The sequence below is a fragment of the Labeo rohita genome, chromosome 21 (assembly GCF_022985175.1).
Source record: "Labeo rohita strain BAU-BD-2019 chromosome 21, IGBB_LRoh.1.0, whole genome shotgun sequence".
Classification (NCBI taxonomy): Eukaryota; Metazoa; Chordata; class Actinopteri; order Cypriniformes; family Cyprinidae; genus Labeo; species Labeo rohita.
The window spans coordinates 5,503,875-5,531,162 of NC_066889.1; the positions used below are offsets into that span (position 1 = coordinate 5,503,875).

Below are 27,288 nucleotides of genomic sequence, written 5' to 3' on the forward strand. Positions count from 1 at the left end.
GAATTTGATATGGGCTCTGCCGAGGGTATTTACCCGTTCTGGAGGGGAAGAATTACTGCTGAACACATGGCCCAGGTTAGTCCCAGACCAGAGGAAGTGTGCTGATTCTTTCCGACGGCTGGGAGTAAGCACACCCCTGACGGCACTGACGAGTGTTTAGAGTCAAGTCAAGAGTGATGTGTGTCACATATAACCCAGTCTTTGGTTTAATTCACTCATTTTGTAGGACGTGTGGTTTTGCATGTTGTGTAGAATGCAGAATGTGACTTGGTTTGAAGGGATGATGGGGTTTTTCTAAGAAAACTTTCAGGATTACTATAATTGAAAATGAACCAGAGCTGTATCCTCTATTGACATTGTGGCACCAAAACAGAGGACTGTGTGCCTCCTATATTCAGTGGTCAAGAAATAAGATTTAAAAATACCCCTTCAAAGTACTAATAGTCATTTGTCATTAGTAAGATCAGTTCCTAAAGGAACACATTATTTCAACCCTGTTACTGTAAGTTTGGGATTTGTACTTGTAAATTTCAATCATTTTAGTTTATTGTGCCTTGTAATGAATGTGCTTGGTGTCAGGGTTGAAGATCAACGCAAAAATGTCTAAAAATGGCCTCAGCTAGCAAGTATCATTGCAACCCTGTTACTGGACATTTGGAACTCGTGCAGCGATTTGAATAGGTAACAGATTATTGAGCCTTTTCATAAATTGCACATTATGTTTTTTTTTAGTATTACTAAATCATGCCATTGTTTGTTTAAAATGGGTTTTGTCAGCTCTGTTACTGTATATCCAAAATATGCTTGATTGACATAATGGCCTCAGCTAGCAAATAGCATGCACAACAGTATTATTCACAGGTTGTGTTTTGATTTCAAAAAATGTGTTTATCCCTTAACAGGGTTGAACCATCAAGCTTGATGAAGTTATTTTTCATTAGTAAGCCAAAGCCTGACCTTAAAGCACAACTTTATTTCAGCCCTGTTACTGCACGTTTGAAATTCGTGCAGTAATTTGAATAGGTAAGAGTTTACTGAGCCTTCCCATGAATCACACATTATGTTTTTTTTTGGTATTACTAAATCGTGATATTTTTTCTTTGAAATGTTTTGTCGGCCCTGTTACTGTATATCCAAGATGTACTTGATGGACATAATGGCCTCAGCTAGGAATTTTCACTGCACCACACGGTATTATTCACAGGTTGTGTTTTGATGATTAAAAAAGGTGTTTATCTCATAACAGGGTTGAACTATCAAGCTTGATGATGTTATTTGTCATTAATAGCGCAAAGACTGACCTTACAGCACAACTTTATTTCAACCCTGTTACTGTAGGTATGGAATTCAGGCATTTAAATAGCTAACTGAGATTATTGAGCCTTTTCTTGAATTGCACATTGATTTATTTAAATATTACTAGCTCATGCCATTTTTAAAAAATGTGTTTTCTCAACCCTGTTATATCCAAAATGTTCTTGGTGGTCATAATAGCTCTACACCATATTATTTTGTTCTGCTGATTAAAATAATAATGTTTATCCCATAACAAGTTGAACTATCAAGCTTGATGAAGTTATTTCTTATCCTTAGTAATGTTATGCCTGACCCTACAGCACTTCTTTATTTCAATCCTGTTACTCTTAAGTTTGGAATTTACATAAAATTGAATAAATAACAAAGTTTATTGTGCCTTGGTAAAAAGCACACATTACAGTTTATTTAAATATTAATATCTCATGCCATCTCATTTTAAATACATGTTTGTCAACCCTGTTACATATACATGTTTCAGGGTTGCAAAAATGTCTCATAATAGCCTCAGCTAACAAACATCAAATTAGACCATATTATGTTCTACTGACTAAAATAATAATGTTTATCCCATAACAAGTTGAACTGTCATGCTTGATGAAGTTATTTGTCGATAGTAACACTAAGCCTGACCCCACATCACTACTTTATTTAAACCCTATTATTTAAAAATATTTAATAGGTACCTAAGTTTATGTGACTTGGTAAAATCACACATTACATTTTATTTAAATATTAATATTGCATGCCATCTAATTTTACAGACATGTTTGTGTCAACCCTGTTACATATACATATTTCAGGGATGATGATGTCAGTGTAAAAATGTCTCATAATAGCTTCAGCTAACAAATATCATTGCACCATGCTATATTATTCACAGGCTATATTCTGCTATATATTGGTTAAAAATTTTGTTTTTGCTATAACAGAGTTGAATTATACATAATTATATATATATCATGAACAGAACATGGGGACAAGATGAATTCCACATTTTCCCAAAATTTGTTATTATTATTTTTTTAATTCAAACTTGAAGTTGTTTGTCCTTAATAATGCTAAGTCTGGCCCTACAGCAGTACTTTATTTCAACCCTGTTACTTTAAGTTTGGAATTCATATATACATTTAAATAACTGAGTTTATTGTGCTAAAAAGCACGCATTACAATTTATTTAAAAATCAACCCTGTTACATATACATGTTTCTGGGTTAAAGATGCCAGTGCAAACAAATGTCTCATAATAGTCTCAGCTAACAAATATCATTGCACCATGCCATATTATTCACAGGCTATGTTCTGATGTTTAGAAATGGTGTTTATGCCATAACAGAGTTCAATTATAAAAGTGTGTGTGTGTGTGTTTTCATTAAAAACCGTTATGAACAGAACATGGAGAAAATTAATTCCACATTTTCTACCCTTTTTTTTAAATCAAACTCAAAGTAATGCTAAGCATGACCCTACAGCACTACTTAATTTCAACCGTTACTTTAAGTTTGGAATTTATATACATACATTTGAATAGGTAACTAAGATGTGTTAAAGATGTGTTTGTGTCAAACCTGTAACATATACATGTTTCAGGGTTGAAGATGTCAGTGCAAAAATGTCCCATAATCACTTTGGCTAACAATTATTGTGCCATGCCATATTATTCACAGACAATAATGCCATAACAGAGTTGAAAAAAATGTGGGGGACAAGATGAATTCCACATTTTCTCCAAAAAAATAGAAAAACAAATATTAAGGAACAAAAACAGATCATGTAAGCACGATATTTTAAATGTCAATAAAGGTTAAACCTATTTCCAATAAAGAAAATACCTTCCGGCAAAAACATTATTTTATTATTTAACTTTGCTCTAATTAAATCTATCAGGTAATATAAGTTCACTATATCCTATTAATTTATGTGAGGACACACAAATGACAATTTCCTGTGAGTGACCTACCGATATTTTCCCTCAGCAGAGACACAAGAACCTAAGGTCTCAAACATGCCCTTATTTAGCTTTAAACCTATTGCGTGTCCATATATCTGCTTCATGCTCTGTGATCGATTTCCTCAATTTTCGTAATTTCATGACAATCCTTTATCTCCAGCATTTTGGTTTCATCTCATTGTTTTGGGGGCATGAGATTATTTTCTTCTCTCTTGAGTGACCTGCCTGCTCAATAGCATCATTGGGAATCAATTTTCTGCATGGAGAGTCTTGACATTCAAACGCAAAAGGGTAAAATGTGCCACAGGCAAGACACCTAGCGGGGGCCACGTTTCTCCGGCACTATGGGGTGCATTCAGTGAGGAATCCTTAGGGACTCACTCTAAGGAGTTGTAAAATGTTTCTCAACAAATTAAGGATTGCCACAAATATTTTACTTAGCAGATGCCTTTGGCTACATCTGATTTTATCTTTAAGAAGGCCACTTACTTAACAAGGTGCTGTCTAAGAGATGCAATGTGAGGAAATGCAAACATCTAGGATTGTATGAATGCATAGACACGTTTAAAGGAGCCATATGCTTAATACAAAGAGACAAACAGGAAATAATGCAACCATAATGAATATGCTCATTAATTTTCATTTGTTGGAGTCACATAGATGCCACATAGTTGGCATTTTATGCTAAAATGGGTAAACATTTACTCCACCATCATTTCCATCACAAAATACTGTAAAATAAAATTTATCAAGAAGTCATTTGTTTGTTTATTTATTTATTTTAAAATGTAAACATTTAGAAAGTAAACATTTAAAGTGTTATTTTCTAAGCCCTTAGCGCCATAAGTCCCAACAGCTGAAGAACCGCACACATACATCTGACACTCGTAGTTGATTCAATGTGTTTTTACTGACATCTAGTGGCTACATTATGTCAATACATGAGCTTAATGCACAGAGCGTGATTCTCGGAGTCGGTTTAGTCCTGCTAATTCAGTGACACAACAAAATATACTTTTTCACAATGTTAAAACAAAACAAAAAAAAAAAAGAAAAACCAATAAATTACTTAAATCCTTGAACTATAAATAATGTGTTTCGTAACTATTAAATTGATAACTATTTTCTATTTTTAAAACATTATTTAATTTTATTTTATTTAATTGTGAACTTTATTTTTTTGTGAAACTCATATGTGTACATATGTGGTACAGGTAAAATTGTAACAAAAAATATCGGTATTGTATCGAATTTAAAAAAAAAAAAAAAAAAAAAAAAAAAAGTTTGGTAACGCCCATCGATACTGCACTCGCTTCTTGATATTGCAAACAAGACCGATCCCGCGTCAGACTCCACCGGTCATTCAGGATTCATTCAACGGCTATTCCCGTGTGGTCTGCGTTTAAAATTTCAGAGGTAATTCTTAAAATTCGCGAAATTCCTCAGAATTGGCCTGAATTGGGTAATAGTAACTAAATTGTTATTAATAATATTATGAGTGTTTAACTGCAGTCGATACCCTGTACAAATGATCACCGATAACGGCCGACTAGCCGCCTCAAACAGTACTATGAATACAAAAATACCGTTGTTAACAGTAAATGTCTGTTTCGAAAGCTTTGAGTCTTAAATAGTGACGTAAACGAAGATGTATGTAGTTTAAATATATTACCTAAACTAACGTACATGTTCAAATCAAATGATTCCCATGATAGCCGTTTATAATTGATTGACATTAGCTCTCGCTAATTATTTTTTTGCACTAAAACGTTAATCTTTACATACTTTTCTGTAAAGCTAGCGTTTATGATTTATGTCCAAACTAAATATCAAATAATTATTTACGTTAATTAGCCATAGAAAACTTGTGATGTTCCATTCACAGTGATTTTTCTTATTTTTCATCCCTTTTATTTGTCTGTCAACACCAAAAAAATACTCCAAAGGCTTTTCCACACACAGATCACTACGTTTTAGCTGTGTAAAAAAGTTTTTCTGACTGACTCTCAGAAACATTCACAGTTAGAGCAAGCAAGTTAGAGACATTAGAAATGTGTTAATATAGCTCTTCTAAAATGATCAGTCAGCTGTAAGGCTGGTATTGATCCAGATTTTACGACTCAATTCACAAGCTCTTAAATCAATTCTAGTCTCTGTTTCAGAAATGGCTTTGATTGTGATTGTGCTGCTTGCACTATCCATGCTTGGTTTTACACTATCTCACGCTGGAGAGTGTGAGTGGGACGTGAGGCTGTGTAAAACCGAAAATGTTTCCATCGGAATGTGCAGTCTCGAGACTGGCGGCATGGATGTGCAAAATCTGGGCCCTGTGGAAATTCAAGAAAATGTAAGCTCACACACTTTATATTATCGAAAAGATACAGTAAGTCCATTTTCATAAAAAGAAATCTTAATTTTGATGTTAATTGTGTTGTGAGTGTTTTGTGCACATTTAGGTTTCGTAATATCCTTTTGTGTCTCACAGATGGGATTTCCATATTACCTGAAAGTAGACCTGCTGTGCAGCTTTAAGGTAGTAAAATCCACTCCCACATAGAAAGGTCTGACATATCAGCTTTTAGAAATAGCTTGGCACTTGTAGTTATTTCTGGAACTGTTGGTTATCTGTAAAAATTAATAGCAAAAGTTGTTGTTGTAAAGTTGTTGCTCCAGTAGTTTTTTTTTATTATACATACAGCTATTGTAACACTTTTCCATTTGTGCTCATATGTTAGGAAAATATTTAGCCTACACCTTTGTCTCAAACATCTTAGACAGCTTTGGGTGTAATGCATTACAAGTGATGCACATTGCATAATAAGATTTTTTCAGGTAACTAGTAAAGTAACTCTTACTTTTTAATTTCCAAAAAAATTTCCAATAGTTACTTTTTCAAATAGGTTATGACAGTTACTTTGTTTTCCGATTTATCAACTGACAGCTTTCTTGTCCCTATGTTGAAAGAAATTATGAGTAAGTGCAAAGGCGTTGTTTGTGCTGTATGAACATGATGGTTACTGTAGTTCTAGATAAAATGAACATGAAGTGAACATGCATTTACTCATCTTACTTGCACAAAAACAGATACAGTATTCTTCAAAATGAATAAAAAGCTGAAAAAAGGTTTTGTTTGAGCTGCGCCCTCTACTGTACAGATGTGAATTTACATTTCAGCCTAAGCTTTATTCATTTTCACATTTCACAAAAATAGAATTTTTATATTAAAAACAAACAACCAAGCTCAGCCCAGATGAAAAAAGTAATGCAAAAGTAACACATTGCATTACTTTTCATAAAAAGTAACTAAGAAGCCTAGATAATTACTTTTTTATGTAGTAATGGAATATTGTCATGCAGTACTTTTAAAAGTAATTTTCCCCAACACTGATCTTAGACATATTCATAGCATTATCCATTATAAGTTAAATGTACAGCTTAAATCTACTTAAATATAAATTAGAAGCACACAAAGCAAGACAAATAAGTTGATGTGGGAAAACACGGTTAAATACAAAAACAGTATACAATACTCCTTTGCCAGATACAAAATCTGCCTTTGCCTCATCTGCCAACAGTTGCCAAATGAATACTACGCTGTTCTCATTCGTCGATAGTGTTACTATCAAATTAGTCCCAAAAACATATGGCACACTTTGAGGACAGATAAATCTTTGAAAGATGTATGTTTAAAAAAAAAAATTAAATCCACAAAAAAATCCAATTTAACTTGCTCAAGGTAGAATTATCCAAACCTTATATGGTCACTGTGTATATTACCAATGTTACATTAATTGTGTGTTTGTAGGAGTCTTCATGGAGAGTCATGCTGGAGGACTCAATGACCGGGTTGGCTCCAAAAGCAGTTTATATATTCCAAGAGCCCACACATCCCACTCATTTTAAACCACAAAGACTTGAGGTGGAGCTGTCAATTGTTTCACTATCAGACCATGGTGCGTGTGTAATATTTCAGCACTTAGTAATGGTTGTGAATATAAGGACATTAATTTGTGTTGGTGGTTTTGCTGGTGTGTGTTTGTTTTTAGCTACCTGTGGAAGTGAGATGTGCAAGTTCAGCTGGTACGCCCCAGTGCCCTTCATTAATGGGTCAGTGGTGCAAAGGGTGAAGGTGAAATCTATTGAAATGGGTTCTCAGCATCTACCTGAGAAAAGGTGGGTGTATATTTACATACAGTATCTCAGAAAAGTGAGTACACCCCTCACATTTCAGCAATCATTTTAGTATATCTTCTCAGGGGACAATACTGTACAAATGAAACTTGGATATATTTTAGAGTAGTCAATGTGCAGCTTGTATAGCGGTGTATATTTGCTGTCTCCTAAAAATAACTCAACATACAGCCATTTTTTTCAAAACAGCTGGCAACAAAAGTGAATACACCCTAAGTGAACTTGTCAAAACTGTGTCCAAAGTGTCAATATTTTGTGTCAAACCATTGTTATCTAGCACTGCCTTAATCATTCTGCATTCAGGTTGTTGCTCGGATCCTCTTCAAATCCTCTATAATGACATCATGGAGCTGCTGGATGTTAGACACATGGTGCTTCTCCATCTTCCGCTTGAGGATGCCCCGAAGGTGCTCAATAGGGTTCAGGTCAGATCACCTTCACCTGCACCTTCCTCAGCAAGGCAGTTGTCATCTTGGTGGTGTGTTTGGGGTCATTATCATGTTGAAAAACTGCCGTTCAGCCCAGTTTCTGAAGGGAAGGCAACAGGTTCTGCTTCAGAAATGTACAGTACATAATGGAATCCATGTTTCCCTCAATGAACCACAGCTCCCCAGTACCAGCAGCACATATGCAGCCCCAGACCATGCTTGACTGTAGGAGAGACATAAGTTTCTTGGTACTCCTCACCAGGGCATCACCACACATGCTGGACACCATCTGAGCTAAACAAGTTTATCTTAGTCTCATCAGACCATAGGACATGGTTCCAGTAATTCATGCTCTTGGACAGGTTGTCTTCAGCAAACAGTTTGCAGGCTTTTTTGTAAGCCAGCTTCAGAAGAGGCTTCCTTCTCTGATGACGCCAATGCAAACAGCGTATGGTCTGAGCACTGACTACCAGACCTTCTACTTCTGCAACCTCTAAAACAATGCTTGTAGCACTCATGCATCTGTTTTTTGAAGCCAGGTTCTGCACCTGACGCACAGAACAAGCACTCAACTTCGTTGATCGACCCTTGCAAGGCCTATTCCGAATGGAACCCGTCTTGGAAAACCTCTGTATGCACCTGGGCACAGTACTGTATATCAGTTTCGTGTTGTTACTGAACCTCTTCAGTAGAGTTCTTTGCCATGCAGTGCCTTGTTGAACATCCAGTGGTCAGTATGAGAGAATTGTACTCAAAGCACCAAATTTTAACTGCTCTAATACAAGATACACAACTTTGTATGGTCCTGTCAAGCAGACAAAAACATGAACATGATGAAAAGGACATGTGGCTTTGCATGGTTAAATGACAAAGTGCTGTTATCACTTAGGGTGTACTCACTTTTGTTGCCAGCTATTTTGACAATAATGGCTGTATGCTTAGTTATTTTCAGGGGACAGTAAATATACACTGCTATACAAGCTGCACATTGACTACTCTAAAATATATCTAATTTTCATTTCTATAGTATTGTTCCTTAAGAAGATATACTAAAAACGTTACAGTGAGGGGTGTACTCACTTTTGTGAGATACTGTATGTATCTGTTTGTTTTCATACATTAGTGTCTCCGTATAATAATCTAAGTCTGTTTCTGTGATGGTGAAACCCGTGGGCAGTTTCGCCCTAAATATGAATGGCTACATGGTCACTACAGAGAAAGGAGACACTGAAGCATCCTTTGGCACTGAGGTGAGGTCAAAGAGAGCATGTGTACAGTGTCAGATTCTTTATATTTATTATGACTTGTTTTATTTATTAGTGTATGGTGTTTATGTGTGAATAGATGCAGGCTATAGAAGATGTGCTAAGAGTTGGTAGTCCATCCCGTCCACTCTGGGCTGTAGTGGACCATGCTCCTGTTCTCTTGTTGCCAGGAATATCAGGCTTGAAAGCTGTGCTCATGACTACTACTGAGTTCCAGCATACATCTCTCATAGAGGTTGCCCATAAACTTTATAAAAGCATTCTTAACATTTGCGTATATAGCCAGTGCCGATCTTTGAATGAATTTAAATGTGCATGTATAGGTAAACATAAAGAGTTCCTCAGGCTCTGGGAAGTGCGTACAGGAAGAGTCTTCTATGATTCAAGAAACTGTGTCTACAGAGAGCTCACTGTTTGTCAGACACAATCAAGAGCTTTACCGTTTCCTAGGAAACTATTCTCTTCTTCCTCTCAGAGTGCCACCATCAGGTACAACAGGATTTATGTGGGTGTTCTACATCTTTTTAACCCTTGTGCAACCTTTTGGGCATTTTTGTCCTTTTCAGTGCCTGTTTTATTGCCAGCTACATTTTGGCTCAGGTGTGTATTTTCATCAGAATTTTACTATTTCACCCCCATTTCCTTTATTAAATCTATTTTGCATTAGGTACAAAATTTGTTTCTCTCAGGACCTTAGAGACAAAAATATCCCCATTGAAACCCATTAAAGCTGCAATGGTTTGTATGTGGTAAGCCTTTTTTGATTTCACTTTTTTAAAGTTTTTCTAGTTCAACAATAATCTGCCATCGGGCTTCTTTAAAATGAGACCAAAGTTAAGTCTGTGCTCCCAATCTTCAAATTTTTGTGATGGTTTTTTTGACGTGGACATTTTTGTCCACTAAGGACCTATGTGTCACTTTTTTATTGACACACAAGGGTTAAAAAGTTTAGAGCACAGGTAATATATTAGTATGTATAAATCTGTTTATATTCTTTTGAGAGTTCAGCAAAGACCAGAATTTATGAATTGAAAAGAATGATAACAGCCCTGCTCTTCTTATTCACACACATTTAAGAGCAGTATTAAACTTAAAATGAAATCATTGCAATGAATGAAATGTATACATATGTTGGGGTACATGTACAGTGTGTGTGATGCAAATTTCATCATCAGGACAGCACGTCACTGTGCGTGCACAGCCCAGTTTTTCTAATTACAAACGGTAACAGTCTATTCAATTGCAGCTGGACAAAATCAAGTTTTGCCCTACATTCTTCTCCTTCGAGAAGCTGTTTTTATACTTCTTCACAATAGAGAAGAAAAGAATCATATTGCTAATTGTGGCATTCAGTATTAGCGTTTACACTCTTAAAAATAAAGGTGCTTTAAAAGGTTCTTTACAGCGTTGCCATAGAAGAACCATTTTTGGTTAAACAAAGAACCATTCAGTCTTGAGCATACCTTCTTACCTTTTTATATTCTGAAGGACCTTCTTTCACCCCGAAGAACCATTTGTGAAGCAGAAAGGTTCTTTAGATGTTAAAGATTCTTTATGGAACCATTTAGACAAAAAAGGTTCTTCAATGGCATTGTGAAGCACATTTATTTTTGAGAGTGTATGTTCTGCAACATGATGCATTTCAGAGAAAAAATTGCAAAAAATGTAGGGTGGGACTTTGTATATTGTGAAGAGTAGCCTCTAGCTTTCTTTATGATTTTATTGTATAGTAGAATAATCTGATTATTACATATTTAATGAAATCTGAAAATATTTTTATTCTTTTCGAATAATGGAAGTGATGCACAACGCAAGGAATGTTCATTAAAAAGGCAATTTTGTTTTCATGTCTTTAAAACATGACTCTAAAACATATCTCTCTCTGTCATAGATGCATGGGAACAGGTATTAAGTGCAGTCTGTGTGTCTGGTTTGGTACCAGTGAGTATTCCTCATCATGGTAGAGAGTACTTCTATGTTCTGGGGGGAGGCTTACAGAGTGGAACCCTTTACCGTGCAGAGATTTACGGTTAGATGCTAAACTACTGCATTCTCTCTGAAACGGCTCTTTCCCTCCAGTTTCATTTTGATTAGATATCACATGATATCCCCCGTCCTGCCTGCATTCATAAGCTATCTATTTTTCTCCACTAGATGGTGATGTTAAATTTACAGAGTTGGTGAATTCCTTTGGCTTCACTGCATGCGAGTTTGTGACATTATTAAAAAACCGTAAAAGAAGAACTCTGAACAGTGAGTGTATTGTTATGAAATGTAACATTAACCTAAAGCTCTACATTACTTAAGCTTTTCTGGTAGACTGATTTTCATATAGATCAGATGAGGCCAATTCCTGATGTATTAACTATGTAATTATAAGGCAGAGTATGATACTGATGTACAATGTAAAAAAACAAAAAACACAATTTGTTGAGTCAGTTTAACATAATTTGTTACCCTGCTGTCTTAAATTTTTAGGTTCAGTCAACTCAAATAAGTTTAGTCAACTCGAAAAAGTTGTACTCAGTAACAACTTAGATATTTGTGTTTGTTAAACTTAAAAGCTGGGTAAGTAACCCAGCTGCCTTAAAATTTTGAGTTGAATCAACTCAAATATGTAAGTTGTCACTTAGTATAACTTAACATTTCAAGTTGAATAAACTTCTTTTGAGTTGACTGCAATTAATATTTTAAGGCAGCTGGGTAACAAATTATTTTAAGTTGACTCAACAAATTGTTTTTTACAGTGTAGTCTTCTTCTCCAGACCCCAGCTGCCAGGTGCTCTCAGCGGCCCAGAATGCCCAGACCGATGTAACTGACATCATACTAGTGGAGCTACTTCAAGATCAAGAGCGTTCTTACATACTGCTCACTTTAGGTAACACACTGCTCTACATTACAAACAAACGGGCATTTTCCAGGGGAATTTTGTCCCTTTAGCAAACACTGGAGAATAAGTTTATGCCAAGATTATACTTGTTTTCTATAAGTAGTTTGAAAATAATTGGTCCAACTTCCTACTTAAAGCAGAAGACGTTAGATAAGAGCATAGGCTGCTTGTCTGAGGTTTAAGCTACTGGAAATCATAATTATCCATTTTCAAATGATGAAGGGGCAGAATTCATTTTTTGGAGGGCTCACAGATGTTTTTGCTCAATTTGTGCTTGTTTGCAGAATGCTCTTTCCTTATATAGATGCAAAATGATATTACATAACCACAGTAAGGTAATAGGGACTTTAAGCAGCAGCCACGGATGGAACGGCAACGGCATTCCGACGTCATATTGCGCGTTCACGACTTTAACTGCCACTTCTTGACGTTCTATGTAGCCGTCTACTACGGGAGAACAGCTGGTTTGCCGTAGTCTTTACAATGTCACAGGTAGATAAATGTTACATTTTATACTATATACCATTGTAATTCCATCAGTATACGATTCTACCATTAGTCATTCATTTAATCTGTGTTGATATGTTTTAAACTTAAGCCAATTTTAACGATGTTTTCATTTGTACAAAGATATGTCTGCTGTTGGCATCAGCACCTAGTTGCTTAATGATTTTTACGTTCTCGGCTACGGCGGGGTTACAGCCTACTTCCGGTCATCGTAGCCGTTCCATTGGAAGCTGTTGCTTAAAGTCCCTATTGTAAGGTAATGCTGAAAGATGCCCCCTTGGGCAAGATGACTGCCTTCACCTCAGTTTTTTTTTCAATCATAAATGACATCAAATCTCATCCAACACATTTGATGGCTATGCTCTTCTTAATTGACCCTTCGCAAACAGCTCGATTGACAGGCCATCTGACCAATCATAACACAGAATCCACTATTTTGTCCAACAAACAAATCAGACAGGAGAGTAGATGAACTTCGGTGGACTTAAACTTGAAAAATTGTATGTATTGACGTCTTTCCGCAGTTGAAATAAAATACGCTCTGATGTTCACTCATGTTTATTTTGTGCTTTAAGTAAAGAGGAAAAAACAATCAGTTCATGTGCAATTGATCTAAATAGGGTACGCAGTGATCTGTCACGACACATTAAAGAGCCACCAAACTTTGTGTATTTATTGTTTGAATATCTTTTGAAAATTACAACATTTTAAAGCTGAGAGCTTGTTTCATACCAGAAGTAACCTGCTCTGTCTTGTCTGTCGGCATGTTGTCAGTTTCCTCCTTGTTTCGCGATGTATTTTTCACTGCGTGAGAACATGATAGTGTGGAAGTGGCATTGTTTGTCAGACATAGCAACAGTAACTAAGGAGGGCTTTTTGCATACGGTCAATTTTATCCTTGCTTCTGAAGATCAACATTTGTAAGATTTAGTCAGTTGAAACAGTTTTGAAGTTTTTTGTCTTTTTGATAATGAGGGATTTGTTAATGAGTTTTTAGATTTGTAGAGTGAAAATTGTAGTTTTTATTTGAAGTGAAAACTTTTTATTTTGTAAAATTCTGTGTGTATGGTATGATGATAGTTTTTCTCAAATAAAATGGTAAAATGTTGGTTAATTAGATTAGCTCTGGAGATGAAGTTCATGTGTTCATGTTGTCATATAGTGAAACTCAGATGCTAAAATAAGCAGCATGCATGCTTCGGTATGTGTAGTAAACAAAACCCTGAGTCTGCGTCATTCATTCACACAGTGACACGCAGAACATACAAGATTCCTATTTAAACAGTCTCTTTAATATTTGCAGTTCAGTATTCACAGAGACTAGTCCATATTGCGACTTGATTTAACTGTACTAACCTACTTTTGATTTTTCCATCCAAAATTTGACAAATGTAACTGACATTATACTAGTAGAACTGCTTTTCCATCAAGATGAAGAGCATTCCTACATACTGCTCACTTTGACATTGCTTGTGACATTTCACATTTTACAATAAACTCATAGGGCCCTACATATATCTAAATATGTTACAATTTAAAAGTAAATGCGTGTTGTTCTTAAGGGGAGGGACATCTCACCCTATTACTGGGAACTCTGTTCACAAATCTGTCACAGTCAGGAATTTATTTATTTTTTGTTCCCTCACAGATAGTGATTTCCACAGTAATGAGATTTTACCTGGGTTCATCATTTATAGTCAGAGGCACCGTAAGCACACACATTTTTATTTATGACCTAGTGTGTATGTGTATGTGTGTGACAGCTAGGGCTGTCAAGATTCCTGGATTCAGTTTGAGTACTCGATTTTAAAAAATACTTGCATTTTGCCCGTGGCGGAAGTGGCGCATTTGAACAGTTTAGTTCAAATAAATCCATATGATTAATTGCTTTTGATACTTTATTTAAACTCATTGTTGCCACATTGTTATTATTTATGTAGTTTAATTAATTTTAAAGGTTAATGTTCACTTCAGTCTATTTTTATTACCACAAAAAAATGAATTATAATTACTCGATTACTTGATTAATTGCCAGAATAATCGACCGATTACTCGATTACCAAAATAATCATTAGCGACAGCCCTAGTGACAGCGTGTTAGTCTTTTTGTGTGTGTTCAGTTTAGCCTTGATGGTATGTTTTGCAGGTATTTTATCATAATAAAATGTGTTTATAGTATTTATGTGTGTGTAACAGGGCACCAAGAGAGAAGTTCTCTGAAGCTGAAGTTCAACGGAATGACGTTTAACCCCAGCACTGGAATTCTGTACATCTGGGGAAACTCACTTATCTTCTCATATATTCTTACGTATGTACACAAATGCACATAAACACTGAAACATACACTTGCGTAATTATGTTAACATGTTTTTGTGTGTGTTTGTGCAGTTGGGAAGATGAGCAAAATTTTTGGCACGACAGCGGATTTCCTGGTGACCAGATGATAAAATATTTCACTCTTTCTTATGATGGAACATTTGTCTTTGTTACTGAACAGGAAGAGGTGTGTGTGTACAGTATATTATTATTTGTTTCTGAAACAAGAACCTATCTGTCTATCTATCTATCCATCCATTAATCTATCTATATCAAGAAACAAGAGCAAAAAAGAAGTTCCTTATGACAATTTTTTGTGTGTTTCTCTCTATTTCTCTCTAAAGCTGTGGTGGGGTCAAGAAAGAACAGAATCTGTGTTTCGTTTACGACCTTCTCAGGGCTGGAATGAGTTCCTCCGTCTACAAGCTCTTTCCGGTGATCACAGCACACTCACAGTGTTTTATGATGGAGATAAAGAGCTACAAGAGGTGTGCGCAGGCACACTCACAAACAGCAAATAACTGCTGGTGCTGGGTTACAATGAAAAAATGAATAAATAATAACACTAACACTTTGACTGTGCATACGTTTAGGGGTGTGTGTGTCTGTCTGCTTATGTGTGCAGGTGCTGTACACAGTAGACTTGGATGGGAAAGGTTCTATTTTGAAGAGAAAAATCCCAGTGGGCGAGATTCTGTATGACAGTCATTCTGTTCACCTTGTTTGAAGTGCATGTGCATTTGTTTTTATAGCTGTTTTCAAGCATTTTGTAATTTTTTTTTTATTTTGAATTTCTAATCTGGTAATCTGACACATCTCTCTCTTTTTCCCACATAGGTCATTTAGTCACCTGCCAATCCTGTCTGCATGTCCCTTTGACCAAGAGTACAGGGTCCCTTATATAGAGAGCTTTAACCGATTGCAGCGGTACTCTGTCACCCCACAACTAGTGACGTCCTCCTCTGAATTACACACCACACGTTCACTGGATGTGTACCAGGGTCTCGTCTACCACCTGCTACAGCTGCATGCACAATACCTCATGGTATTATACTAATACTTATGGTACCAATCTCTATAAATCTGGCATATATTTATATACTGTATTTATACACTGTAAATTGTCATTGGAGATGTACTCCCCTGCCAAGGCTGGTGTTCACTGTTATATTTTAACAGTCTCCTGTGGATGTTACCATTTTCTGCAGAGAAGATTTTAAAAGACACGTATGTAGTTACATTGTTGTGGAGTTTTATATTACTCCTCCTTTTCCAGGTCATTGGAGATCCTAAAGAGAGCCCCATCTCACGCATATGCAGTGGTGTGCTCTACAAGGTGACAGATTTTTTTTTTAATTCTACTGCAAATGAACAATTCGTCATTATACATTTTAAAATGTAAACATCAAAAATGCAAGTTAAAAGAAAAAATATATAATAAACATCTTTTCATGCAGTTGTCAAGAGTATTTTTGGTGGCATCATTAATAGAAGTGTCATGTAACAATATGTGTTCTTGTCGTGTTTCAGGACTTCTGTTCATACCTGTCATATAATAATGTGTCAGGTGTTAACACAGACAGCAAAGAACACTCAGACATAACACCCAGACTGCCTGATAGAGTTTACCTGGACCGAGCAGGCTCATTTTCATTCTCTCTGTTTATAAGAGCCCATCAGCTCACTCTAGAGTCCATTGGTTAGGAACTCACATATACACTTAATCCAGTACTGTACATTTGTAATTAATTGTACATTTTTTGTTTAGCCAGTCAGTTTGAGTTGATTTCTGCCTGTCACACATTTTATGCATTTACAATTGTGCCGATAAACAGAAGGCTGTGAACATCAGCTTGTCAACTCATGCAAGAACACTATTTTGGTATCATTGCTTTTGGTGACAACATTATTATACCTATATGAAATCACTGTAAGACTGAGTATGCTAACATTAAACTGCATTTTATTATTCTAGTCTATTTATTTTTATTTCATATACCTATATGAAATCACTGTAAGACACTGTAAAATATTAAAATGCATTTTATTTTTCTAGTTTGTAATATACTTAGAAACAGATTTCAAATGGGAATCATAATGACGTACAAAAAAGGTGATTATTAATTTAATGTATTGACAGGCTTGCTGATAATGTTTCGGTTTAGGTGAGCGTGCTGTAAATGATATCAGAATGTTCGCGACCGTCCCTGATTCTAAATATCTGAAGGTGACTCTCCGGAGATACGTGAAACTGAACCATGGAGGAGTCCTTTATAAGGCACTTTACTGTATATAAACATTTATTTTCTGAGTGTTTGTTCATCTGTGCTTACTTAAATCTTCTGCTCTGTTATCCAGGTAACGGTGACTGAAAAAGCCATGGTAGAAGGTCAGGTGTTTCCAGGAGAGAGACTTTTGCTTTTCAGCGTGATGTTTAGGGTCAGTGATAAAATTTCGCTGAAGAAAATGTACATATTGAAAGAATGCAGTTATTTATTGGCAGTTGGATTTGACTTGGATTGGTTTTGATCTTATAAATGTATTTGTATAGTTAGTGTTTATTTTTGATTATCAGACTGGCATTTCACCAAGACAGTGTTTTGAGCAAACTGACCATGGGATGGTTCTCAGGGTAATGCTCATACATCCTTTCTCTTTTACTCTGTTGTTTTCTGTTGTCCCTTTCTGGCTCTTTAAGGGTCATTTCGTCATGTTCATTCTCTCTCTCCTAGGGACTGCAGAATTTGCCTGTCTATATCGGTTGCCCTCCTGGTAACCGACTGGTGTTTGATGCCAGAACCACCCTGCAGGAGTCTGTACGGCTCAACGGAAGGAACTTCAGCTGTTTGAATCTCGACCCAGTTACACCCTGCTTCTACTATAAAAACTGTAAGAACCTGCAGCCAATGATGTGTCACAATACAGTGTAATAATAACCATGCATGAAGAAGATGAAGGATGGTAAACAATCTTTAATAAATCCACATTGAGGTAATCCACACAGGAAAAGCAGGAACACACATACACTTCAATGTTAACACCGGACAAAGACAAACTGAACAGACTAGAACTTAACTAGACAGACCAATGAGGGACTAATGACTAAATTAGACATGGGTGAACTAACATAATCAAGGGGAGACAGAAACTAGGTCAAGGAACATGAGGAATAAAAATACAACAACAAGGTCCTTAAGTGTGACATATTGCCCCCCCTCCATGGTCGTGACTGGACAGACAGATAGTTCACAAATGGTGTCCTTGGACAAAACCAGACAGACAGAGAGTTCAGGGCAGACTGACAGTTCATAAACGGCCTCCTTGGGCGAAAAGAAGTCTATTGTGTCCTCAGAGTCCTGCCTTAGCTCGTCCTCAGTGGTGGAGCAGTGGTGGTTCATCCACCATTGCGTGCAAAGTAGCCGGCTCTTGCACCTGGTCAGACGGGTCAGGCTCTGGCTCCAGGGTGAGCCTCAGCTCTGTCGCTCCATTCAACAATGGGTCATTGGTTGCGGTGGGCTCAGACTGTTAGTCCTCGCCATAGACATAATAGACATAGACGCCGCATTGGCTGCTGGAAACGAGAAATGCAGCCGCCATCTTGGACCGGGCATACTCTGGAATTGATTACATCGCGTAGCAGCAGCAGAAGTGAGAGAACATGCCTGAACATAAGATAAGCTGCACCACATTGCCAAGCTCACCTCTCTTGAACTTCAGAAAGGTAGCACGAGAAAAAAAGCTCTGCAAAACAGTCCTTTTTCAGGGTTTTTAGTGTGTGTGTGTGTGTGAGCGAGAGAGAATGAAATACTCCAAGTAGACTCTAATGTAATATTCATATAGTGTTTCTTCAACTTATTAAAATACCTTTACCGTCACTATCTGTTTCTGCTTCTCTGTCATATTTATAGTGTGTGATTTGCAAAATTCCTATCATAGCCTACACCTCATATGGTTATGGTTGCGCTTTTGTCCAAAGTGACATAAATACAAAACAATATAATACTTAAATTTAACAGGGAACAGATTGAGATGTTGGTCAGATTATAGCTAATAAGGAGAATAGCAAAAATGAACAACGTCAATTCAGTCAATAGCATAATGAAATAAACAATGAAAATGAGGGAAAACAGCAATAATAAACAATGTCAATTCAAGCAAAATATAATAACAGCATGGTAAGACTACATTAAGGAGAATATCAGTAATGAACAACAATGTCAAATTAATAAACAGCCAAATGAAAATAGAATAAAACTATACAAACCATAACGCATTAGAAGTGCTTAATGAACTAAGTCCATGTTGTAAGTCTTTAGACCCTCTTAAAAGACCCAATACTATCACAGGAACGGAGATATTCATTATATTACTGTTAAGCTCACTATCAATATTAAAATACGCCAAACCATGTGTCATGTATCACAGCTACATTTATGACCTTCGCAGCAAAAAAAACCACATGAAAATCAGTTCGGTATTCCGTGAGGTATGATTAATTAAATGCGTTGACAGCTCATTACACCTGCCAAACAGATTACACTGAGTGGAGCGGGTGACCGGTCCAAGATGGCAGCCCCACGTCTCGTCAGCCCCAGTAGGGAGTATCGGTCGATGCGGCGTCTACTCTATATATATATGTCTATGGTCCTCGCAACAGGGTGATGGTGGGCTGGGCTCTGGGTCGTGCTGTGTTATAGATCAGGGGCTCATGCTCTCCAGACACTAGATGATCGCCTCCCTCCGGCTCAGTCCTGTGGTGTCTGGGAGGTCAATGGGGCGATGGGCATTTGCCCCGATCCACAACAGAGACTTCAATGTCTTGTCATCAAAAGTGCATGTGATGGCAAAAAGGCTTAAGTCTTTGGCAAAACAGACTAAATCGTGGCTCTTCTAAGCCACAGCAGCGAATTTCACGGTGTAGTTCATCTTTGTGGGTTCTGTGTTCAGTCACATTATGGTGCATTATAAACACACACGAAGAAGACGAATGACAGTAAACAGTCTTTAATAAATCCACATTAAGGAAATCGACACAAGGAAAGCAGAAACACACGTACACGTCGACGTTAAAGCCGGACAAAGACAAACTGAACAGACTAGAACTTAAGTGGACAGACCAATGAGGGACTAATGACTAAATTAACTACACATCACCTGTCACATCACTGACTAACATATTCAAGAGAAGACAGAAACTAGGTTAAGGAATGCAAGGAATGAAAACACAACAACAGTGTCCATAAGTGTGACATGATGATTCAAGACAAATAACTTGGTGATTTTTCCGTACTCATAAAAAGTGTAATGTAGTCACATCATTTTCACTTCAGTGGGAAACTGCAAGTTACAAAACTCTGTAAAATCGTACAGTTTTGGAATTCGTTGTCTATATTATTCATTAAAGCAACACTAGACTATATAGACCGAAATATAGACAGCATTCTTTATTTTTTATGCTTGCTGAGATGCTGATGTAGTGAAGGGACGCCATTTGTTAATCATATTTAACATCAACGTAAGACTTTACACAAAGTGTCAACCTGTTTGATTAAACATTGTTTAGGTGTGTTAAATATTTAATTAAGGAAAATAGTTGCTTATAGTATTTAGCCTTCTTTCTGATGTTGACATTGTATTTATTTTACTGCCATATAAGTGAATAACAACTCACAATGTAATTTATTTCTGTTATTATTGTTACATGTTCTCTGTGTCATTACAGTTATTTGTTTCCAGCATACCGTAATATATTGTATAAGTAAATCTTCCTCCATATAACAATCCTCCTTTTTTTGTCCTGATAACTAAATATGCAGACAACAGTTTCATTCAGTCTGTCTTCTCATTGCTTCTGCGTGATCTTTTGCCATCACAATGCAGACCTACCAACCTGTACGCAAAAAACTTTTGCAGTACTCACGTCAAGCAATAGAAGTCTGAGAATTAAAAAAGAACCACACATTTAGAGTTATCAAAAAATCTTTGTCACCGTTTTCACCCATCAAGGTTGACCTGTACCATGTTTTTTCTTTATGTTTTATGATTTAATTTTCTTTATTGAATGGTTTAAAGAGTATTTCTCTCTTTCTCCCTCTCTCTTGCCAGTGTTCTTTCCATTCTTCCTCATTCAGGATGTGGTCTTAGGAGAGTCTAGGAAGTTTCTTGGCAGGTGAAGCTCCTCATTAATATAAACAGTCTCAGAAAGTATATTTTACATTGCCTTTTCTGTTCCCCAGATGTCATGAAGTGTTTATGTATTACACAGTCCGTATGTGTATGTTTTTTAGCTACACTTTTAAGATAGTTGGTGGTGGTCCTCACTCAAGGAAGAACATTCATCTGTACAGCCCTGAGGAGGTTCTGTGGTATAACAGCCTCAATTACAGGTAAAAAAAAAAATAGCAGCATGACAGATTTCAGTCATTTTATTTAGTACAGCATCACTTTTTTTCACAACTCCAGTAATATATTAAAAATGTATGGCATCACAAATGATATGTTCTGCGAGAAGCATGGGACACTGTCTCACAAATTACTTCTTTCTTACATGTAGAGCAAGTCATCATCCTTGAGTGTGTGTTGTATCTATTGAAGTTTTTTGGTAAATTCCAAAAATGCACAAAGTAGCAAGAAAAAAGAGAAGTATATAGATTGTCCCCATTTAGCTTAGTTAACATGTTTGTCTGTGTATCAGATCAAAGAAAGCACGGATATGGGATATAAAGAGCTGTGAGACGGATAGAAGCTCTTGCAACATCACTGAGGAAGGTTTTCTTATCCTGAATGCCACCAGAATCAATGGAATCAGGTGACACCACTTTTGTATTGTAGGGTCTTCAACAGTCAGTTATTATTAGGTCTCCCCTTCTTAAAGGGATAGTTTACCCAAAAATTAAAATTCTGTCATTAATTACTCACCCTCATGTCGAACACAAATTAAGATATTTTTGATGAAATCCGAGAGCTTTCTGATGTCACATGGACTATTTTAACAATGCCCTTTGTATGTTTCTGTGCCTTGACCATGGTAGTTCTCTCTGTCTATGGAGGGTCAGAAAGGAAAGACAGAATTTTAATTTTTGGGCAAACTATCCCTTTAAGACACCGTTTTAGCATAGTGGCTTTGTTTATGCATCCGGCCCCTGCTGTTCTGTGTCATCATTTGAGTCAAGCTTACTGTTTTCATGTTAAAACTGTATGTGTAGGTGGCTTTGTCAGCCTAAGTCTCCTTGTGGTGATGTGCTATCCAAGAACCCTGTGGGGTCTCCTCGTTTCTTCTTCATCGTTGAAATCTCAAACAGGTGAATGAAGTTACCCTGTTCATTTTTATATTCCTGATTTAATGTATGGTGTCATTTCTATGTATCAAAACAGTTACACCATATCAAAGCATTACACCTTAATACTAAATGTTGAAAATATTTTGCACCTTGAGAATTTATACTAGCTTTTTGTGTGTAGGGATACGGAGACATACTGCAGTCACATCTTCCGTTTTGAATTAATTGTCTATGACTTGCCCATGAGCACAAGTAGGAAGTGCTACATCTTTCTGGTGAGCTTCTAACATACACAGCAATATCTGAGTGTAGCATATTTCAGTTAAACATATTTGGTATCATGTCCTGACCACAGAAAATGATTTTCATTATTAAAATATTAATAAACAATTATAAATAATAAATAGGTTTAAAATATACAGTTCAAAATTATGGCCGCGATATGTTTTGGGAATAAGACTTGAGTAAAAAATTAGATAACTAGCCAAGTACATATATATATATATATATATATATATACAGGTGCATCTCAGTAAATTAGAATGTCCTGGAACAGTTCATTTATTTCAGTAATTCAACTCAAATTGTGAAACTTGTGTATTAAATTCAATGCACACAGACTGAAGGAGTTCAAGTCTTTGGTTCTTTTAATTGTGATGATTCTGGCTGACATTTAACCAAAAAACCACCAATTCACTATCTCAGCAACTTAGCAACAACATTTTTAGAATTTTGAATTTTGAATTGTTGGCCTTCTGGAAAGTATGTTAATTTACTGTATATGTACTCAATACTTGGTAGGGGCTCCTTTTGCTTTAATTACTGCCTCAATTCGGCGTGGCATGGAGGTGATCAGTCTGTGGCACTGTTGAGGTGGTATGGAAGCCCAGGTTTCTTTGACAGTGGCCTTCGGCTCATCTGCATTTTTTGGTTTCTTGTTTTTCATTTTCCTCTTGACAATACCCCATAGATTCTCTACGGGGTTCAGGTCTGGTGAGTTTGCTGGCCAGTCAAGCACACCAACACCATGGTCAACCAACTTTTGGTGCTTTTGGCAGTGTGGGCAGGTGCCAAATCCTGCTGGAAAATGAAATCAGCATCTTTAAAAAGCTGGTCAGCAGAAGGAAGCATGAAGTGCTCTGAAATTTCTTGGTAAATGGGTGCAGTGACTTTGGTTTTCAAAAAACACAGTGGACCAACACCAGCAGATGACATTGCACCCCAAATCATCACAGACTGTGGAAACTTAATACTGGACTTCAAGCAACTTGGGCTATGAGCTTCTCCAACCTTCCTCCAGATTCTAGGACCTCGGTTTCCAAATGATATACAAAACTTGCTCTCATGTGAAAAGAGGACTTTGGACCACTGGGCATCAGTCCATTTCTTCTTCTCCTTAGCCCAAGTAAGACGCCTCTGACGTTGTCTGTGGTTCAGGAGTGGCTTAACAAGAGGAATACGACAACTGTAGCCAAGGCTCTTGATGCCTTGACCCCAGCTTCAGTCCATTCCTTGTGAATTTCAGCTAAATTCTTGAATTGATTTTGCTTGACAAGCCTCTCAAGGCTGCAGATCTCCCGGTTGGTTGTGCATCTTTTTCTTCCACACTTTTTCCTTCCACTCAACATTCTGTTAACATGCTTGGATACAGCACTCTGTGAACAGCCAGCTCCTTTGGCAGTGAATTAGTGAACCAAACTGAGAGACCATTTTGAAGGCTCAGGAAACCTTTGCAGGTGTTTTGAGTTGATTGGCTGATTGGCATGTACCATACTCTAATTTGATGAGATAGTGAATTGGTGGATTTTTGCTAAATGTGAGCCAAAATCATCACAATTAAAAGAACCAAAGACTTCAATTACTTCAGCCTGTATGCGCTGAATTTATTTAATACACGAGTTTCACAATTTGAGTTGAAATACTATTATTACTGAAATAAATGAACTTTTCCACGACATTTATTGAGATGCACCTGTATATATATATATATATATATATACACACATTATGAAAAAACATTTAAAGCATGGTTCAAACTGCAATTACGTCATAACCAGCAGTTCAGTGTATATATAATAGCGTGGGAATCTTTTGGCACTTTATGATTTAAAGGGGTCATCAGAGGCAAAGTTCACTTTTACATGTTGTTTGAACATTAATGTGTGTTGGCAGTGTATGTACACTATAATGATAAAAATCCATGCAGTGGTTTTTAATCTGTAAAAATAATTTCAAATCGAGCCATTCTCAGATGCCTGTCGGTGTAGTGTCACACCGTCAGAGGCCGCTCCCACGATAGTTGTTTGACATGAGTGTCTTACCTCAGACCCTCATTAAGTTCGCGCAAATCATTTGTGATCCAGCTTCACCTACAGCAGAAGTGAGTATAAGGTTTTTTTTTATGAATCTCTGCAATCACCTTTCCTAATAACGTGCTAGTTAGCAAGTTTCGCAGCTAAACGCGCTAAATGTGGCTAAAGTAAACGATCTCTCAGAGCACAGCTCACCCAAAGAGGGGCGGAGCGAGCAGAGCCAATTTGCATTTAAATGAGCAATCCATCAGAATGGGTTGATTTTTCCAGAGCTCATTTTGACAAGGTAAAAAGGGTGTTGTTTTACAGTACCATTGAGAATTTTTAACCAAAGTATATTATAGACTTTTCATTAAGACCCTAAAGAATTATATCAACTTGTGGAAAATGGGCATCCGATGACCCCTTTAATCAATCGGACTCAATTATTTTATTATTATTTTTTCATTATTTGCAGAAATTGAAATCAAATGTAAAAATAAAACACTGCAAAGTCTCCACTGTATGAATTACATATAAATGGATTATTATTAAAGATAGAAAAGTGGTTCAGTCAAAGGTAGTGAGTGATATTCTTTTTTTGTTGTTGTTTGATTAATATTGATGAAACAGACAGCAATTCTAATATACTTCTACACATCCATTTTAATCTCAGCTGTTTACGTTCATGTAGGACATGACCGACTGTGTTTGCGTGAATATTCCATATGATTGTCATTTTGACATAATTGTGTGTATTTGACCATTCAAGTGCAGTGAGCCTCAAAAGAGAACTTGAATTTGCAATTGCATAGTTTCTGAGAGGTGTCTTTCTATGTGCGCTTTTTTTCACAGCTTATTGCAGTTAATAATTCTTCAACATCAAGCACATCCCACTCTTTTTCCTCATTCAAGGATGTTTCTTTATCACTTTAATGTGTCAATAACTTTTAGTACAATGAAGTTAAATTAAAAAAAAATTTTAAATCAAATTTCGAACTGCTCTTCCGATAAATACTCCTAAAAGCCCATAATTATTTGAATATTGAACAAGTTTTGACAGAATATTGCAATGGAATGCGTCATCAAAATAAGTTAGAGAAAAAATGGGCAAAACGGAGCCAACCGCTAGCCAACATGCTAACGCTGAGGGGGAAATTAGTTTGGAAAAGATAGAGTTGAGAGAATTCAGGAAGGAAATCAATGCAGGCTAAGCTGACAGATCAAAAGGGCAGGTCTAGACAGAATAACATCCAAATATACGAAGTACCAGAGGACAGTGAAAACATCTCATTTAAACTTGCAGCTGTGTAGATTTACACTGCACCTTTTACCTACTGGTTTGTTTACATATTTATTGTGTTTATGTTCTCTCTTCTTTTTCCTTTTTTATTTCTCTTTAATACTTTACTATACCTAATACTATACCTTGACAGAAAAAAGTGACAAATTTAATTGTTCTATTACAATTTCTTCTATTTCAGGTGACTGTGATATGCGTCGTTGGTGTGATGGTATTATGTCATTCTTTTTTTTAGCTTCATTTATGTTTTACTATGTCATGACTGATTTTTGTTTCTGTTTAAATATCTGTAAAAAATGTTTAATTCATAGAGTTTTGTTTTGCTGTTCAGTGTTCCCACATTTCTTTGTATTTAAAGAAGTAGTTGCAATAATGTTACTAATTTTTAAAAAATAAGATAAAAATGCTAAATATGAATAATGCTCATCTGAGCTGTCCCATTTCTTTCTTTGTGGATCAAGATTTGAGATGGTCAGGACATGCTGTGCAGCTGAGAAAAAACACTTGCAACACTTCGTGCCCTATGCATACTAGCTCACTTTATTTATATTAGTTAAGCTGACCATACGTCCTCTTTTTCTCAGACATATCCTCTCTTTTTAGACCTAAAAAATGTGTCCGGCTGGGATTTATAAATCCCCCAGAATGTCTAGGATTCGGCTTTTGCTTTCTGCGGTCGCCATTCAGTGTGTGCATTTTTGTATTAAAACCCTACTTGGGACTGTTTTCTTGATCCAGCTCCCGCTGAATTTCAGGCCATTACCGCCCACTCACACAATCATTCCAATACTGAATATAATTTTCACACATCAGGGAGCCGCTATATGCTAAGTATTTAAATCTCTTTTGAATGAGTGGCTATTCACTTTCACTTTCAATTTCGCAATCACACACACTCTGTCAGATGAGCGCATTATCTGTTGAGCAAATCCTCCAGCGTGATTTGTCAGTCATCTCTCTTTACTCTTGTCTTGACCCATGATCAGTTAAATTTCATTCCTGCAGCTTGTGTTGGATGCAGGGTTGCCAAATCCGCCTTTTTTGCACGGAATTGGGCTAATTTTAAACTGTTGCGAAGGGTTGATTTTTCTCCCTTGGGCTAAATGTTTGAAATATTGCATAAATTACATTTGACTAAAATGCTTGTATTGAAACATTTTGCATTCTGCCTGTGATAAAACTGTGCAAGATATTAAGTTTTGTCATGGCCACTGGTCTCAAAGAATGACTTGCCAGAGATCCAAAGGACCATCACTTGGCCAGGTGCAGAGCTGAATATTCTTCAGTTTTATACAAAACAGAATTACAATAAATAGAATCAGATCTCTGTCATATGGACAAAAATAAATGCAAAAAAATGCAACAATGTGTTTCACAAGGTAACACAATGTAAACTTGCTCTCACTTGAAATCTACTTCCGCCTCAAAAAGGTAGAGAATGGCGAAAAACTCCATCTCATTTTCACCTCGTTGTACCTTTTTGCTTGTAAACAGTGTTTGACCTACTTGCACTTCCTTAGTCTTGCACTTCCTTAGTCTGCGTGTTCGTTT

At 36.6% G+C, this 27,288-nt stretch overlaps 1 protein-coding gene across 1 annotated transcript; it reads left to right on the forward strand.

Annotated features, from left to right (window-relative positions):
- The first annotated feature begins 4,522 nt into the window (after positions 1-4,522).
- Positions 4,523-25,989, forward strand: LOC127152778 (cation channel sperm-associated auxiliary subunit gamma-like). Its single transcript, XM_051093625.1, has 29 exons — positions 4,523-4,681; positions 5,416-5,612; positions 5,751-5,798; positions 7,071-7,218; positions 7,312-7,438; positions 9,062-9,134; positions 9,229-9,384; positions 9,473-9,638; positions 11,041-11,178; positions 11,304-11,402; positions 11,915-12,028; positions 14,196-14,255; positions 14,744-14,855; positions 14,936-15,050; positions 15,208-15,351; positions 15,489-15,559; positions 15,701-15,908; positions 16,140-16,241; positions 16,394-16,562; positions 17,029-17,108; positions 17,222-17,302; positions 17,439-17,495; positions 17,596-17,752; positions 20,969-21,032; positions 21,151-21,249; positions 21,558-21,671; positions 22,069-22,164; positions 22,325-22,418; positions 25,919-25,989. Exons 2-29 carry the CDS (start codon positions 5,430-5,432, stop codon positions 25,970-25,972), a joined length of 3,129 nt encoding a protein of 1,042 aa, XP_050949582.1. The 5' UTR covers positions 4,523-4,681; positions 5,416-5,429; the 3' UTR covers positions 25,973-25,989.
- The last annotated feature ends 1,299 nt before the right edge of the window (positions 25,990-27,288 follow it).

Bases quoted from the DNA above. Each gene is read 5' to 3' on its own strand.
- LOC127152778 (XM_051093625.1), top strand. From the start codon at position 5,430: ATGGCTTTGATTGTGATTGTGCTGCTTGCACTATCCATGCTTGGTTTT. The intron at 7,439-9,061 runs GTGGGTGTATAT...ACCCGTGGGCAG, and splicing joins CAGCATCTACCTGAGAAAAG to TTTCGCCCTAAATATGAATG. The intron at 17,109-17,221 runs GTGAAACTGAAC...TCTGTTATCCAG, and splicing joins AGGTGACTCTCCGGAGATAC to GTAACGGTGACTGAAAAAGC.